The sequence below is a fragment of the Ursus americanus genome, chromosome 13 (genome assembly GCF_024610735.1).
Source record: "Ursus americanus isolate L20-20 chromosome 13, mUrsAme1.1.p, whole genome shotgun sequence".
Classification (NCBI taxonomy): domain Eukaryota; kingdom Metazoa; phylum Chordata; class Mammalia; order Carnivora; family Ursidae; genus Ursus; species Ursus americanus.
In genome coordinates this window covers 65,222,972-65,240,323 of record NC_142139.1, presented here as the reverse complement: position 1 = coordinate 65,240,323, position 17,352 = coordinate 65,222,972, and the positions used below count along the sequence as shown (strand labels likewise).

At 51.0% G+C, this 17,352-nt stretch overlaps 1 protein-coding gene across 3 annotated transcripts; it reads right to left on the bottom strand.

Annotated features, from left to right (window-relative positions):
* Window positions 1–831: 831 nt before the first annotated feature.
* On the bottom strand, window positions 832–17,049 carry CLU (clusterin). 3 transcript variants are annotated; one of them, XM_045774102.2, is made up of 9 exons: window positions 16,901–17,049; window positions 13,268–13,399; window positions 11,592–11,740; window positions 9,041–9,211; window positions 7,239–7,644; window positions 6,058–6,162; window positions 2,650–2,879; window positions 1,340–1,515; window positions 832–1,078 (listed from the first exon to the last, which is right to left on the bottom strand). In XM_045774102.2, the coding sequence occupies exons 2-9, from the start codon at window positions 13,359–13,361 to the stop codon at window positions 1,069–1,071; spliced, it is 1,341 nt and encodes a 446-aa protein (XP_045630058.1). In that variant the 5' UTR covers window positions 13,362–13,399; window positions 16,901–17,049; the 3' UTR covers window positions 832–1,068. The 3 variants fall into 3 exon arrangements, with proteins under 3 accessions (XP_045630058.1, XP_045630057.2, XP_045630059.1); XM_045774101.2 differs by lacking the exon at window positions 16,901–17,049 and adding an exon at window positions 13,572–13,590; XM_045774103.2 differs by lacking the exon at window positions 16,901–17,049 and adding an exon at window positions 13,526–13,544.
* Window positions 17,050–17,352: the final 303 nt, after the last annotated feature.

The following is a 17,352-nucleotide window of genomic DNA, read 5'->3' as shown; positions in this document are numbered from 1 at the left end:
CAGTTGTGCTGCAGAGGTCCTTAGAATTTAAAGATGAGGAACAGTGACCTAAGAATATTCTAAGCGTTTCATTAATATGTGGACTTTGCTACAAACCTGGAATGCAGCCAGATGTGTTTTCTTCATGTGAAGTATATTTGACAAAAAGAATTCCATAGTTAGAAAACACTCAGAAATGGTAAGGCTGCATAACTTAATGTTGCGGGAAGAACCATGGTTAGGCAGGGCCATCTGCTGGCAGCACAGGGTACTGCAGCCCAGCTATATCAGACTAAGCGGTAAATACGCCATCAGGAAAAACCCAAGTAGAGAAGTTGTGGTCGAGGGAAAGATAGGAAGGTTGCATAGATTGACAGCAGACAGGCAATACCACAGTCAAGAAGGTGTGACAGGAATTCCAAACCCTTACAAGTAAAAAGGAAATTGCCTCATTTTGTTTCTTGGGGATGACACATACCATTAAGAAAATACCAACTGGGCATTCAAATACCCGGGACGCCTTATTATTATCCCTTCTTCAATCCTATTTTCAATGTGTTCCTTCAGAAGATCTCACCCACCCCAATCAGAATACAGCAACTGTTTTATAATGGAACGGACAAGATTCACTTTTCAGAAATATATTTTACTTGGCCGTTAGAACACATTTCTGCTCCTAAAAGCAAGAAATCCTTGGTTTAACTCTGTCGCACTCCTTTTATTCTCAATTACATGATATTCCTTATACCATCTTAGCTAGTGCTTTTCTTTTCTATTTTTTTTTTCCATACCAAAATGAAGGTGTGTGGGAGATGGAAAAACCCAGCATAAAAGCAGGACACCCCAGAGCACTCAGATTACTGGCGGTTTTATTGAGTTAGTGGCACGTAGGAGTTCTTCTCATGATCAGCGAACACGGCATTATGGTGCAGAGTCCAGAGGGAGGAAAGCCTGGGTGAGGGGACAGGAGGGCCTCGAGGCAAGGCCCGGTCACTCGGTGACATGCGGAGCTCTCTCTAGGGGTCTATTGCTCATCTGGAGGCAACGGAACTCAGACGCCCCCCTACTGGGAGAGGCAGTGATCACATCTCATTCCTCCCTGAAAACAAAACGGAGGAGAACGAAAGGTGAGGGCTAGACAATCACCCAGAAGCACCAACCCATACTCAAATGCTTCTCAACAAAGAAAGAACATCCTCCAAAGGAAAAGTAAAATTTCCAGAGATCAGAGATTTTCTGGCTTCGTGCCTGGGCTCTGGCTACTGGAGCAATCATTCCTAGGCTGAATCTGCTGCCGTTTTTCTGGCTCCCGGGGACCTGCAGGGCCCGGAGGGAGCACAACTGAGGCCTGCATACTCACCGGTTCTTCTGGCGGTATTCCTGAAGCGCTTTCTCTGCCACGGTCTCCATAAATTTAGGATTGTTCCTGGAGACGACTTCTGGGACCATCACAGTAATGGGGTCGGAATCGAAGAGCTTCACAACCACCTTAGTGACGCCAGAGGGCACGCCGGAGTCAGAAGTCTGGGAACCCACCTAGGAGGAAAAAGGGTAAGAGAAGGACTGAAATATTGGTCAAAGTGGACTCGTTTTTGCAACGAAAGCCAGGCTTAGATTTGGACAGGTGACCCCTTTGCTTTTTACTAAGTCTGACATCCGTACAATTCAATGAGCAGAAAGGCCCTAATTCAGAGACACTTGTTTGTAGGTGTAAATACTATCTGCAAATGACCAGCCCATGGGGAACCCCCCAGAGGAAAAATGGTTTCTAAGCCACCACGTTTTCTTGGGCAGCCCCTAGCTGGGCTAGTAGCAGAAAAGGAATCAGGGAAAGAAAAACAAAACAAAAAAAAGGTTACCAGCACGAGAGAGAGGCTTTCTATCAGTGGTAGAGAATAATGCATCAATTCATGAGCCAAGCTACGTGGCATAGGGCAGCAAGGCCACTTCGTGGGAAGATCACAGGCTTTTCAGCCAGGCAGACAGGTTCAAATGCCTAGGTGAGTCACCTGTTAGTTATTAAACCTTGGACAAGCTGTTGAATCTCTCACTTTCCTCAACCATAAATGGGGTCATGATGGGGGGGGGGGTGCCTGGGTAGCTCAGTGGATTAAGCGCCTGACTCTTGATTTCGGCTCAGGTCATGATCTCAGGGTCATGAGATCGAGCCCCACCTTGGGCTCCATGCTGGGCACAAAGCCTGCTTAAGATTCTCTTTCTCCCGGGGCGCCTGGGTGGCACAGCGGTTAAAGCGTCTGTCTTCGGCTCAGGGCGTGATCCCGGCGTTACAGGATCGAGCCCCACATCAGGCTCCTCCACTATGAGCCTGCTTCTTCCTCTCCCACTCCCCCTGCTTGTGTTCCCTCTCTCGCTGGCTGTCTCTATCTCTGTCAAATAAATAAAATCTTAAAAAAAAAAAAAAGATTCTCTTTCTCCCTCTCCCTCTGCTCCTCTCTAAAAAAAAAAACGGAGTCATGGCGTGCTACACCTCACTGGGGGATGAGGTCTCCATGCATCAATGTACCTCAAAGTTATGTTTCCTGCCATATGACAAATGCTCGATCTAAAGCATAAGTGCCCCCTTTAATCCCTTCATCCCATTTTGCTCCCAGACCATACCTGCCCACCCCCCAACCCCGAGCTTCAGTGTGTGGCCAGGACGGGCCTCACCGTCGTGACCTGGAGATAGAATGGGTCTTCGCTTTGAGTGAGATTAGCCAGCTGGGACACCCAGCTAAACTGCTCGTTCAGCTGCTTCAACAGGGAGGACGTGTTGAACATCTTCTCCTGGTAGGACTGCAGCAGCTCGTCGTACAGCTTGGTGAACTTCTCGGCAATCTGGAGGGAATTATTAAGTTCCTGTCGCAGCTGGACCTGCGCGGGGTTGTTGGAAGAACAGTCTGCCCGGAGATGGAAAAGAAAAATAAAAAAGGCGGAAATGTGAAGGGAAGGCTAAAAAGGGATAAAAACATGAACTAGAAATCAGTTCATGGAGCGAGGACCCAAAGCAGGGCAACTCTAAGTACTTAGCCACACGCCGTGTGTGGTCAGTCTGTAACGAGAGACAGAGCTCTCCCCAGAATGTCAATCAACACGCAGCTTCCTTCATAGACAAAGTCCTGCTCTGGAAAACAGTGTTACCTGATCTAAACAGTGTCCTTAGTGACATCATTGATTTACCTTTGGGTGCAAAACCCTCACCTCCTTGGAGACTGGTGACAAAGGGCGTTGACCACACTTTGAGAAGCACTGATCTCAGTCTGTGTGCTCAGACCTGGAGCTATTCTCGCTGCCCTAGTCCCCCGCTGCATCATTTCCAGAGAGAAGGAGGGTTCCTTAGAGCTACTAGGTACCAGACACTACGCGAGTGCTTTGGATATCCAGTATCTCCGATAAGCACCTCTCTTCTACCTTAAGTATTACCAGTGATGAAAATGAGACCCACAGAAGTAAATAACCTGCGTAAAGACATAGAATGAATGATTTATGGGACCAGGATTGAACTCAGGGCTTTAATTCCTAAACTAGGCTCTTCCTCCTCTGATTCTGTAGCTCTGGAAAATTCTCCAAGCCTATCTTTTGAGCGTATCTTCAGAGCTAAAACCTAGTGCCAACAGTCCATGACACAGAAGAGCTGGCCAGGATCCTTGGGGCACAAAGTGCAGCAGCCTGGTGGCTCAGGGGCCCGGCCTGCCCATCTGCCCGTCACGGCTGGTCACCCAGCTCCCCCGGGGGACAGAGAAGACACAGGGCCCTGCTTTGGGGCCTGGAATGCCCACTGCAGGTTGTCTGAGCCATAAGAGCTGGCAACGACCCACTATCCCGTGAAAAACTACTGAGTTTCTTTCCCTAATTAAAAAAAAAAATATCCAGTACATCAAAACAGATCTTTGCACACTGCGTTTACTATAAAGGGTCACCATAAGTGATTATAGTAGATGCAATCATTTGTATTAAAATCTTAAAAATGGTAGCTGGGGCAAGAAATAAAAGCCAGGTTGAAAAGATAATATAATGGATAACCTTAACTCTTTCTCCAGGGATAAATTAAAAAGTTAGAAAAGTCATCGAAAACTGAAACTCCGTCTAGAGCAGTGGATCTCAACCGGGGGCTCTGCTACTGCCAGGGGGATATTTGTCAAGGTCTGAAAATAAATTTGGTTGTCACAACTGGTGTGGGCAGGGAGGCTACTGGTGCCTCGTGGGTAGAGGCCAGGGGTGCTGCTGAACATCCCACAGGGCACAGGACAGCCCCCACAACAAAAAGTGATCGGTCCGTGGGCGCCTGGGTGGCTCAGTCGGTGAAGCATCTGCCTTCGGCTCAGGTCATGACCCCAGGGTCCTGGGATCGAGTCCCGCAGGGGTGGGGGTGTGGGGGGATGGTCCCTGCTCAGCGGGGAGCCTGCTTCTCCCTCTGCCCCTCCCCCAGCTCATGCACACACACACACACACACACACACACACTCTCTCTCTCTCTCTCAGATAAACAAATAAAATCTTAAAAAAAAAAAAAAAAGGCACTCTAGTCCAAAATGTCAATAGTGCCGAAGTCGAGAAACCCTGGTCTGAAGTGTTTGGGCAGTGCGTGCTCATTTGGCAGCCCACGCCTGAAACAAGAAGCCTAAGCCTTCCTCGGCGGAGAAGGGAAGGCAGTGTGGGTAAGCTGTGATCGCTGACCGTTAAGATCTGTGCTCGGGGCGCCTCCCTTCTCCTGGCCCACACCTGACTCTCTGGTGGTGAGGAACTGTGATGCTCCTTGGGGGTAGCTGATGGGCGGAGCCCGGGAGGCTGGGCTGAGGTCTCATCCCCACTTCATACGCCAGCCCCTCCCAGCACGTGTATGTATTTTGCAGTGGCTTCGAAAATTATAGGAGTGAGGCTAGGAATATTTAACTAGACTCCGAAGGCTTGCCCCGGCAAACCCAAACGTATTAAGTAAGAGCAAAGCCACAAGATCGATCTGCTACGTCCCAGGGGAACAATTAACCCTTTCCGAGCAGAGACTACTGTGTGCCAGGAACCATTCCAGATGCTTTTACAGCTGTTACTCAGAGTAGGAAGAAATGAGCCATGGAACAGCTGATACAGCTGAGGGGAGCCGCTGATGGGAAGTACGGTTGACCCTCGAATAACACGGTTTGAACAGTGTCTGCTTATATGTCGTTCTTTACAGTATAGTATTGTAAACATAGCTTTCTCTATCATTTTCTTAATAACTTTTTTCTCTAGCTTACTTTAAGAATACAGCATATGATGCAAGTTACACATGAAATACGAGTTAATAGACGGTTTATGTTATCGCCTCCCCTCACCCTCTCGTTGTTCAAGGGTCAACTATATTTCCGTTGCTTTGGGGACTGCCAGCCAAAGGATATTTTGCTGGGAAACTAAGGGGCCACTTACCGGTGACCCACGTGTTCTGGGGACAGAACACCAAATACTGGTTAAGGTGATGGGTAGTAAGGAGGGCACGTATTGCATGGTGCACTGGGTGTTATACGCAACTAATGAATCATCGAACTTTACATCAAAAAAAAAATAAAACAAAATAAAAAACAAAACAAAACAAAAACCAAAAAGAACACATCCCAAACACCTAACTCTCCAACATATGGGTGTCCTATAATCTTGGGAAGTTACTCAACCTCCCTGTGACTATGAGCTTTTTCACCCCAGTAAGATAGGGACAGTCACTGTACCCAACTCAGGGTCATTCTGAGGAAATGAGTAAATGTTTGCAAAGTGTCTACAACAGTACCAACATGATAAGAGTTTGTTAAACAGAATACATATTATCTAAAAGTCCATCATCTGCAGGAAAAAAATGAGGTCTACCCGGCATGGCCCTTGGGAAGAGAGTAACTGGGGAAATCAAAAAAAGATGTCTCCCAATTTCAGGGACAACACTACCTCTTAACCCTTGTCTACAGATGGAGGCCCACGTGGAGCAGGACCAGGGAACCCCTCCCGCCAGTGCCACAGCTAGAAGGCAGCGGAGCTGGAATTTCAAGTCCCACATGTCTGACCCCATAAAGGGAGCCCCGGTGAGGTACCAGCAACCAAGGCTCTCCGGCTCACCCACGGACAAGATCTCCTGGCACTTTTCACACTGGTCCTTCATCTTCAGGCACCCTGTGGAGTTATGACGGATCTCCTTGCACACAGCGCGGTCCTGGTTATCTTCTGGAAACACACGAGGGAAGAGGGAGTCACGCTGAGGGACCACACAGAGCAATATAGTGAAGGGCCTCCCCTCCGACCCCTTTCACACTACTGTCTGCCTCTTCGAGATGCTTCTGTGAGCAGAGAATGAGTTGTCTGCTTGCAGACCCAGGCCTCTCTGGTCAGGCCTCCCTGCAGAGGGACAGGAGGGCGTTCGCGGGCTCCCTCAGCTGGGTGTGACCTCGCCTCCCACCATCTCGGTCCGAGGAGCCCTTCCTGCCTGCACACTGCCATAGCTATATGCACTTCTCTTTGGCATCAGGACCTTTCTGCTCTGCATTCTGTCAGGCCCACCTCTGCCCCCCTGGGGTCAGCAAGCCCCTCGAAGGCAGGAATGAGATCCTCCTTAGAGACACCTCATAACACAAGCCCCCCCACCATTATGTATCTAATAGATAGCAGTGGATGCTGTCAATTCAATGTCCTCCTGTATCCCAAACCCTTTCAAGCCAAACTTCGTGCCAGTCGGACAGTAGCATTTAGGAGACGGTGTTGGTTCAAAGACGGAAATCACTTCTAAAAGTATTGACTTTTCATGTCCATACTAGACCTCATTCATTAAAAAATATTCATGCATGCCCATTCTCTACCAGGTCCCAAGGTGATAGCCAGCAACAGCTTTCTAAACTGTAGCATGGACAGATTATATAATTTGTCACCACTGTATGCATGGCATCCACATAAAGGCACCTGGGTTCCCAAGACAAAGGGGTCTGGTTCTCTAGAAAGGCGTAGTAAGGGTCACGCCCACCAGTGGCTGGAAGGGGCATGGTAAACTTGAAAGAACACAGATTCCAAGTCTGGCAGGGCTAAATCTGACTGGGTCCCCCTCTATCAGCTGTGACTACTTGGACACGTTCCTTCACCTGTCATACTTTTCTCCTCCTTAAATGGGGATAATACCACCTTCATGGGGTTGCTGGGGGAAACTGAGATGGCACACGCCAAGCCCCTGGCATCGTTCTTAGAATCTAATGGGTTTCTCAATAACCTGCTAGTTCCCATCCCTTCGTAGGATGAATGAGACCCTTTCTAACCTTCTGTGAATTCCATTGGGAAGTGGGGGAGTCTATGCAGGTTGACATCCATGGCCTGTTGAGCCTGGTGTATCATGTCGAAGAAGGGCTGAAATATGTCGTGGAAATTCAAGGGTTGGTAGCCAGGGAAAGGCATTATGTTCCGGGCGAAGCGGGACTTGGGATTGAAGAAGAAAGGCCTCCTCTGGAATGAGCTGAAGGGTGAGTAGTGGAAAGGATCCTGGGGCTCACGGGCGAAGAATCTGTCCTGGAAAAGCTCATCCATAATGCTGGATACCCGGTTGAAGCTGTCCTGCATGACGTCCAGGGCGTGGGTCTGCTGCCGGTCATTCTCCAGCAGCGAGTCGATGCGGTCACCATTGATCCAGAAGTAGAAGGGAGAACTCTGGTTCAGGAACTCCTCAAGCTGTGACGGGCAGGATGGGGAAGTTAGAAGCTCACTGAAGTCCCAGCCTCCTCCTGCACCCCCCTCGCTGCCCCTCGGTCACCTCAGTCACATAGCTCGTGACCAAAGGCCCTGCTGGGGCTGGCTCCCTGGCCCCCCAACTGTCAGGCCAACGCCCTTCCATTCTATCCACCCAAAGGGGAAGAGTTTGGGAAAACATCTGAGGCCAGGAGATGCACAAACCCCTGTCACCTGAGACTAGTCTCCTCTTTGGGCACTAAGGATCCCCACCCCAACTCAGCCAAGGGCCAACAGATAGGCCTTCAGTTCATGAGTTACAACTGCACAAGGCCCGCAGGGGAGGATGGGATCGATATTAATGTGCCAAAATTCTTAATTCCTTCTGCCTAAGTGCACCCAGGGATGTGCCATACTACGAAGTCGTTTGTTATGTTATCCAGCTAATAATTTCTGGATAAGAATCTTCTAACACATGGCACAGGTGCTTGTAATGACTTCACATTTGCGCACTGACAGCAAACGTTACCAACTGCTCGTGGCGCTCCGGGCCCCAATGCAGCCGGAACAAATCAATTGCATCTGGCATGTGAAATGAAGCCCAGATACTGTGACATATAAAAAGAAGTGTATATTTGGTCTTTGGTTCCTAAAGCCCTTAGAATTTCCTGTGAGGAGAGGAATAATGGTCTTTTGTTATGCTAATGAGGTGGCTTTTGGAAAGCACCTGAGGATGGGGCCTGGTTGCCAGCGGAACCAACCAAGATTAGAAGGGTGTGGAGGTTGACTCCATCAGCAACCGCCAATGATTTTATCAGTCAATCCCATGGGAGGAAGACTCCATAAAATCCCAAAAGGATGGGCTTGAGGAGTTTCTGGGTGGCTGAACATGTGAAGATGCAGGAGAGCGGCGCCCTCTCAGAGGGCATGGAAGCTCCCCACCTCTTGCCCACACCTCGAGCTGTGCATTGCCTCCCTCTGGCTCTTCTGAGTTAGATCCTCGTATAAGAAACCAATAACCGAGTAAGTCAAATATGTCTCTGAGTTGTGAGCTGCTCCAGCAAATCAACTGAACACAAGGATGGGGTTGTGGGACAGTCGGATAGCACGGGTGCCAAGCCAGACTTGTGACTGGCGCCTGAAGTTGGGGGGGGGGGCATGGGGAGGACAGTCCTGTGGGCCTGAGCCCTTAGCCCGGGGATCTACTGCCGTCTCCAGGGAGACAGTGCCAGAACTGAGCTGACTTGTAGGCACCCGGTGGTGTGGGAGAACTGCTCGGTGTGAGGAACAGCCCCATGCGTTGGAATTGGGTGCAGGACCAGAGAAGAAGCATATTGCACTCAGCTCCCACATCTGCCACTCTGAGCCCAGCTGTGATCAGCAGCCTGTCCCCTTTCACCTGGTGGCCGACCAGCCCCGAGCCGCTTCTGCAGACGCGGGCGTAGAACTTCATGCAGGTCTGTTTCAGGCAAGGCTTACACTCCTCCCAGAGGGCCATCATGGTGTCATTACACACCCCCTGGGACGCCTTCAGCTTCGTTTCGGAATCCTTGGTCTCATTTAGGGCATCCTACAGGAGGACATGAGGCCAGGTTAGCCATGCGAGACCACAGGCTTCAGGCTCTCCAAGCAGGCCCGATGGTGCTGGGCCCCCCATCCCCAGAGGCAGGCCTTCCCAGGTCCAGCCACACAGCATGGCTCTTTCCTCCTCTGCCTCCTGTGTTGCGTCCCCTCCTTCGCCTGGACTTCCCTCCCCACCTAGCTTTAAACGTCTTCTCAACTTTGACCGGGCTCTTCTTTACGGTCTTCCCCAGCCACTAGAACCCATGTGGAAATCCCTTTTCTCTGATGCTGCACTTAGTCTTGACCCCAGGATTTACCCCTCGCTTATACCCTATTTTCTATTCTCCACTTTCAGTATTTAAATGCTGTTTTCCGAAGCTTCCCGAGGCTCTCTGAATCATTCATCTATTGCAGCCTCGGTCACCGGCACGCCACAGGAAGAAGCAAGCCTTCAAAATCAAAGTCACGACAACTACCAACACCCTCTAGCACATCCACGTCATTTGGCCCAATAATTCCGTAAGAATCCGTCCCAAGGAATTCCTGCCATAAAGGGGAAGTCCATATGCATGAAGATATTTGTTCAGTGCTCGTTTACGGCAGGGGGAAAAAACACGGGAATCAACTCGGACGCGTAAAAATAGAAGGTCAAGCAAATCGTGGTCCGCACAGAGGCCGGAGAAGCACAGCTTCGTGAGGGTGTTTGTAGTTAAGTTTTAAATAGTATAACAAGCATTTTTCATGTTAACAATCTGTGAGTTTGAATAACAGTGACTATCAGAAGAGTATAGAGGGAAAACTAAGTAGTGAGAAACAGATCAAATGTTAACAGGGAATTGTCCGAGGGAAGAGGGTTAAGGGAAACTTTTCTTCTTCCACTTTTCTATATTAAAATCTCGACAAATGAGTGTATTAACCCTTCGAAGAAGTAAGTAGACCATCCACACCCCAAAGCAAAGCTATGCTGAGAAGGGCTGAGCAGGAAGAGTTCTAGTGAGCTCTCTCTCCTGTTCCAGGTCCCCTGCTTCTGCTGGGAAGGCCACCACATCTCCTACCGAGCCAATTCACAAGCGCCAACTGCACTGCCCTCTTCCTTTCTTTCCCTGGTCAGATTTGGGAACCAAGACGTCATGGAGTCTCTTCCTGACCTTGATGGGCTTTATCACAGAATCTGGACTGTAGAATACCGAACTCTGACGATAACCACAAAACTCAAGAACAGGACTTGCCTGACACGTCTCTATGAGCTACTTGAGAATTCTCATAGAATGGTGAGGAAAAACACGATGCCAAGGAAGGGCATTAAGTGTCAAAAGAAAGAGCGGCATCCAGGCCAGCATTTCCTTAAGTGGCTTCCAAGGAATTGTGCTAAAAGCTATCATGGGGAAAGGGGTGCCTGGGTGGCTCAGTTGGCTAAGCGTCTGCCTTCAGGCTCAGGTCATGATCCCAGGGTCCTGGGATCCAGTCCTGCATCACATCAGGCTCCCTGCTCATTGCGGAGCCTTCTTCCCCCTCTCCCTCTGCCCCCCACCCCGCCCTCACTCATATGCATTCCCTCTCTCTCTCTTGCTCTCTCTCAAATAAACAAATAAAATCTCAAAAAAAAAAAAAAAAAGCTATCATGGGGAGAAAAAAGGATTCCCTGATCAATTCAGTTTTGAAAACACAGGGTTAAATGAAGTTCCACGAACTTCTTTACTACAGAACTTCTCAGAGCCTTTAAAACACTTTATTATGCATTACGAGTCATGAAGGTGTCAGGTGACCCACCTTGGCATCTCCTTCATTAGGGGTAGGGAGGCAATGGGGGTAGGTTTTTAAGATACCCTTAAGGAGACTACTGATTTTTAAAGTAAGTCGTTTATTGCATGGTGGTGTTTTAGTTTTATTGAATCACTAAGCACAGTCTAGACCCACTAGTTTCACTATTCGACTTAGATGTCTCTTTATGAAGTAATCACAACTCTAGAAAGCCATGGGGCACTGCAGCGTGTGCCGGCCTAACCCCAAAGTTATTGCCCTACTAGATAAGCTTCCTAAAGGTAGGGCGCCATCCCCCTCCTGACCTGGGTCAGATCCTATCCAAAGCCTACCTTGGAGCTTGTATAATCAGGGTTTAGAAAAATCTATTGGAGTGAGTCTGGTCATCATCAGGCACTGGGCCAGGCTGGCAAGAAACCAGATCCAAGATCTAACCCCTCAAAGCTTTCAAAAGCAAAATAACCTTCCCTCTTTCTTAACTACAGCCCCAGCATCAGCTGACACTAGCCCGAAAGGGCTGAGGGTCACCATGGCAACCCAGCAGGGCACCAGAGGGGCGATGACCACGCCCCTCCAGCAGGGGGACTCAAGTGGGGGTGGAGTGCGCTCAGCTGGCTCCTCCTTACCTCTTTCTTCTTCTTGGCCTCTTCCAAGTTGCTAAGCAGGGATTTGCGCTCCTCGTTTGTTTGTTCTATCAGGGTCTTTATCTGTTTCACCCCCTTGAGAGCATTTTTAATTTCCTTATTAATGTACTTACTCCCCTCGGTGGACATTTCTGCAAGAGAAGGGCCGGGAGGGAGAGTGAGGAGAGAGGAAGAGGTGATGCTGGGGCTATCACCCTAGAAGCAGCTGGAATGGTCAGGAAGGCCAGTTCCCTCTAGGGGCAGTCAAGGCTGGGAGCACCCACCCCGACGGGCGGCCTTCGGCCCCAGCTTTGCCCTGACCCGGGGCTTATTGTGGACCTGGGGCCCGAGTAGCGACTATGCCACCTGCTCAGGAGCACAGAGCAGTGGCGCAGGCCCACCCCAGAGGAGGGAGAGCGAGCAGCACGATGCCACGACGCCCCTGCAGCTCTGCAGAACGAGCCTGCCTGGCTGCAGGAGAACATTTTCATGGAAAAAAATCCTGAGAAACAGAACAGAGGATCATAGGGGAAGGGAAGGAAAAATAAAACAAGATGAAATCAGAGAGGGAGACAAACCATGAGAGACTCTTAATCATAGCAAACAAACTGAGGGTTGCTGGAGGGGGATGGGGTAACTGGGTGACGGGCATTAAGGAGGGCACATGATGGATTGAGCGCTGGGTGTCATATGCAACTGATGAACCACTGATCTCTACCCCTGAAGCTAATAATTCACTATATGGGACTTAAATTGAATTCAAATAAAAAACTTTAAAAAATATTCTGGAAGCGTAACTGTGTCAACATCAAAATGTAAAATCTTATTTTGGATACAAGTGTTTCTGGGATTCAGTTTTACCAAACATCTGAACTTCCTTATTCCATGGCGCCACGTGATAGGGGACACAAAGATGAATTGATAGCACCATTCCACAAGGAGACTGTGATCCAGACCCAATGCAGTGTGGCAAATACAATGAGACAGTGTCACTGAGGTACTGAAGGAGTGACAGCTAAGGTTTTTCTGGTGGTTCTCCCGGGTCAAGCACTGAGCCAGCCACGTCACATGCCTTCCACGTAATGCTCTCTGCACTGACGTCATCCCCACGGCACCAACGAGGGAAAAGCAACACAGTGAGATCAGACCCTTGCTCCGGGTTAATACAGCTGGGGAGTCACAGAGCCAGACACATACCCAAGTCTGATCTCCAAGTCTGAGTTTTTAACCCCAGAGAACCAGTCAGCTTGCAGGACAGTGTGGGGAGGATGGCAGGGGGGTTTCAGGAAAGGCCTGGCAGAGGAGGGGACCCTGAAGCTGGGCTTTACAGGAGGACATTTCCCCTCTCCTGGATACGGAGCATTGGTTTTGTAGGTGGAAAGGTGGAGGGTACATATAGTAGGGGCTATGGAGACTCAAAAATGGAAACTCACAAAGGCTCAAATGAGCCAGGCTTCCCGGAGGAGGCGTGGGGCCCGGGACAAGCAGACTGGTGAAAAGGGACGCAACCGCCAGCAAGTGCTGGGGAGACACGGACAAATGCCTAAAAGCGCACCTGACCACCAAGAACCTAAAGCAGGTTGCTGAGGAGAGGAGGCTCCGAGAGGGGCAGCCTGAGCAAAGCTTCAGGCCCTGGCAGAGAGGAAGTGTCCTAGGAGGGGAACCCCTGCTCCACTTACCCTGGAGCTCTGCGTCTGAGACCATCTGGTCTCCCAGAACCCGTCCATTCTCCCAGGTCAGCAGCAGCCCCACCAGCAGCAGGAGAGTCTTCATGGCGCCTCCCTCTCCAATTCTGGAATCCCAGCAGGCCTCTGTTTGTAGAGAACAGGAGACTGTCATGGTAACAGCTAGCCAGCCTGCTGGTTTCCGGCTGGCCTACAGCTTCCCGGAGCCCCCATGGAGGCCCTGCCCTCAGCCGGCCCCTCAGCTGGCATTACCGTGTTTTTATCCCCCGGGGAAATTGGGAGAAAAGATCAGACTTGCCTCCGGACCCCTTCAAAACAAGGTGGAGGCAGTGGGTACAGGGAGGAACCATCAGAGAAGCAGCCTAATACAGAAGCAGGGAGAACTCTGGAGTCAGCGCCCTGGGCTCTGGTCCAGCCCTCCTCCTCCTCCTCCTCCCCCTCCTCCCCCAGAATCGCTGACTAAGTCTGAGCATGTGCTTTCTGCATCCAGAAAGGATGTCTATCTGATACCTGCTCATATCAAATACACCCTCAAAACACCTCTCTCGGCTGATTCACGGGCCCTCTCCTTCCCCAGCCCTAATGGGGGGGGGGGGCAGACCCCCTGTGCTGTGTGTATCACTAATCCGGCCCACAGCAAGTGTCCCCAGTCCTTCATAAAAGAAAAATCCCCTTTTTCTCCACCAAGCCTCAACACCCCCTAAAATGGCCTTTTAAGACTCTGAGGCAGTGAGAGTCAACCCTTCGGGTCAGCAAAGGAAAATAAATGCCATTTGCTATCCCTTGCATGAAACCTGAGATATATATCCCTGCATAGATTTGGGGTATAAATGCAGGGGAGCAGGGGGCAACTGTCTTCAGAGAGAGGGGGGTAAAGTCAAAGGGTTAAAGGGAAGGCCTCACACCTCCCCTGAAGTTCCCTCTGGATGGGTGGACGCCTTGGCTGCCAGGTCCTTTCCAGTGGCTGTCCCCTTTAAGCCCACAGTAGGGTGCCCTGCCAAGGTGCCCCCGCCACCACTCAGCTGACTGCTGGGAGCCCAGGACAGCCCAGTCTTACACAATGGACCCTTTCCCAGAAGCTGGAGTTGTTGCATAAAACAGAACCCCTCTCCCCAGCAGCCCAGCTTCTGGCCTCCCCGCACTGCCCTCACCCCCCACTGCTTATCTGAACTCCATTTCCCCTAACAAAACTGGGAGGTGGAGTTCCCCCCTTCCTGAAATTGTGAACATCTAAAAACCTTCCTCAGCTCGGCAGACCCATGGGGACACTTGGTAGCACATGAATAAAGAAAGCCTCTCCTGGAAAGTAATTAGTAAAGCAGCCAAGATGGAGTTCGCAAACCAGCCACACAGAGCAAAGGAGCAGCGTGGGAGAAGAGAGTGGGTCATTGCCTTCCCCAAAGACAGGGTGGGTGGCTGAGTCGGGGTGCTATTTCAGGCCTGCCAGAAGGCCCAGGGCTCACGGGCTCTGCCCTAGCTGCTCACTGAGGCCTGAAGCGCCTCAGAGAGAAACAGAGCTTTTGTCACGCCAGAGAGAGAAAGCCAGCAGGAACACCGACCTCTGGGGGAGAGGCCCCTGGATACTTCTCAGAAATTCATACAAGAGCCTCTGAAATAGGTCTGGACCAGAAGACAGGGCGTTGGGCCCTAAAGAAAAGGGAGCTGAAGGCAAGAGCATTGACTGAGGAGTCTAGAAACCCAGCAGCCAGTACAGCGTCTCCTACCAGGAGCCTGGGCTCCATGGGCAGCCACTGGGTTCTGAGCTGAGAAAAATATCAGTCTCCTGCCCCAATCCCTCCACTTCCAAGGGGAAGCCAAACCCAGAGACAGCATGGGGCTCCCCAGGGTCTGCAGCAGGCTGGCAACCCCAGGATGAGAACCCAGCCTTCCTCCAGGGTTCTTTCCCAGGCACCATATCACTTAAATCTGAGCCTCAGTGTCTTCATCTGTAAAATGTCCCCAACATGGACCTCAGAGACATGAATGTGTTCTGCAAACACAGGGGTCTTAGATAATCATATAAATTCTGACTATTTCGAAATCTGACCTAGGAGCAATTGTGGCATTGGCACTATCTTTCAGGAAAGTGGGAGGAGGTGGCATGTTTGGAGAGGGACAGAGGAACCTGTGCCTTTGCTCCCGGCAACGCTCAGGTCCTTTAGAGTACCTATGAATCCCCGGGGGGGGGGGGGTGAAGGGGTTGGGGGGAAGGGACTTGTGACAATGCTGACTCTGACTCAGAACGTGATATTGATACTGCTTGTCCAAGGACAGCGCTAGAACTGCCCTCCGTGTGTGCTGACTCTCCTCTCCAGCTCGGGCCTGGGCACCTGGCTGCCAATTGTTCTGATTGGACAAGTCCTGCCAAGGTCCTCCTCTCCTGGACCACCACTGCCTGGCAGCCTCTTTCCCCCAGGAGGCCTCCCCCACAGCAGATGGAGCCATGGGAAGGACACAGAGACCTAAGCCAAGTAGTCACGCAGCTAGTGTGCTGCACAGTTTTTAAAGCCCACGACCCAAGCTCCTATCCGGCTGCCTCCCCAAATGTAGAAACTAAACCGAAAAGAAAAACCAGTACCATCCAGAGACAACTAACACTGTGGTAGATTTCCCTCTACTTCCATGCATATGTGCAACAGATCCCTCACACCCACTATCTTGAAGTAGTCTTTAAAAGCACGCCTCTGTGGCTGCAGAATGGTGCATTTTCTGTTGTACTCTATTTTGCCACCCCACAAGGTTGGGCATTTACATTGTACATAATTTCCCACTGTTATTATAATGAAGACTCTAGCCAGCACCCTTCCATTCTCTCTGTCCTTATTCTTTAATTCCTAACTTCTCTTTGAAAATAAGAATGATAAGCTGCTGCTGCTTCTTTTTTTTTTTTTATTAGGTCCAGAATTCTGGAAGATCAAGGCTTCAGTTCTAGTCCTGATTCCGACACCTACATGCTGTTTATCTTGGGAGAGGACCCTAAACCTCTCCAGCCCTCAAATTATCATCTATAAGATGAGACAGTTGGAGCAGGCGTCTGCGATCTGATGGCGGTTGTGACTTCTCTGATGTATCCTGGTGCATTAGGAAGCAGAAGAATGGAACTGAAGTGGTTGCAACATGTATTTAAATCAAAACCGACTTATAAACACCCTGTGGAGGGAACTACGGAATGGAGGAGCAGACACGATGACTCAAGTAGGCAAGCTGACAACCACTACTGGAGCTCGGTACCTGGACAAGGAGGATGCCACAGGAAGGTCTGGGCCTCCGGCAATGGGCATGAGTTTTCCAAGTCTCGGTTCCCCATCTTTGCAAAAGGAGGGTCATTACACCTGTTCTATTGACCCCACAGAATTGTGGCTGGAGCACGGGGACTCCGGGGTCCCTGCCTGAGCGCCACCCCCCAACAATTCTGCCTCCAGCTCGGCGGAGCTCGGCGGCCCGGTGATGGGTGATGGGGCTCTCGCCACCTCCCTTCCCTGGTTCCCCGACTCCATCCATCCAAAGCGCAGCTCTGGCAGGCCCGGGGGTACCAGCGATCTTCCTGTCGTCTCCCGGTTGCCACCCCCGCCCGCCCTGCGTCCCGGTGGGGTTCTGCGCCGGGTAGGAGAGGTGGGGACATCTCACCGGTCTGCGGAGCCCGGCGACCGTGCGCTGCTCCTGGCGACGCCGCGTGGTGAGCACCGTGAGGCGCGCGTATTTATAGCGCTCTGTCTAGTCTACACCCCCTTTGGGGCTGGCTGCAAACCTGCATGACTCACGCCCAAAGAATTCTGTGGAATTCACCGGGAGCTTTCTGGAAGCCGGCGCCGGAGGGGATGCGGAGGCGGGTTAGGGGGGCGCTCCCGGGCAATGACCGGCGGGGGGAGCACGTAGGGTGGGGGCGGTGCGGGGGGAGCAGGGTCTCTGCACCGCGAACGGCCGCGCCGGGGTGCTGTGGTGCACCGCTCCCTACTCCGCGGCGGCTCCGAGCTGGGGGACGGTGCCCTCAGGAGGGGAGAGCTCCAGTTAACATGCGCAACTCGGCGACCCCTCCACATGGTTCCAAGGGTCCCCTGCGCTCCTGGCCAGTCCCCAGT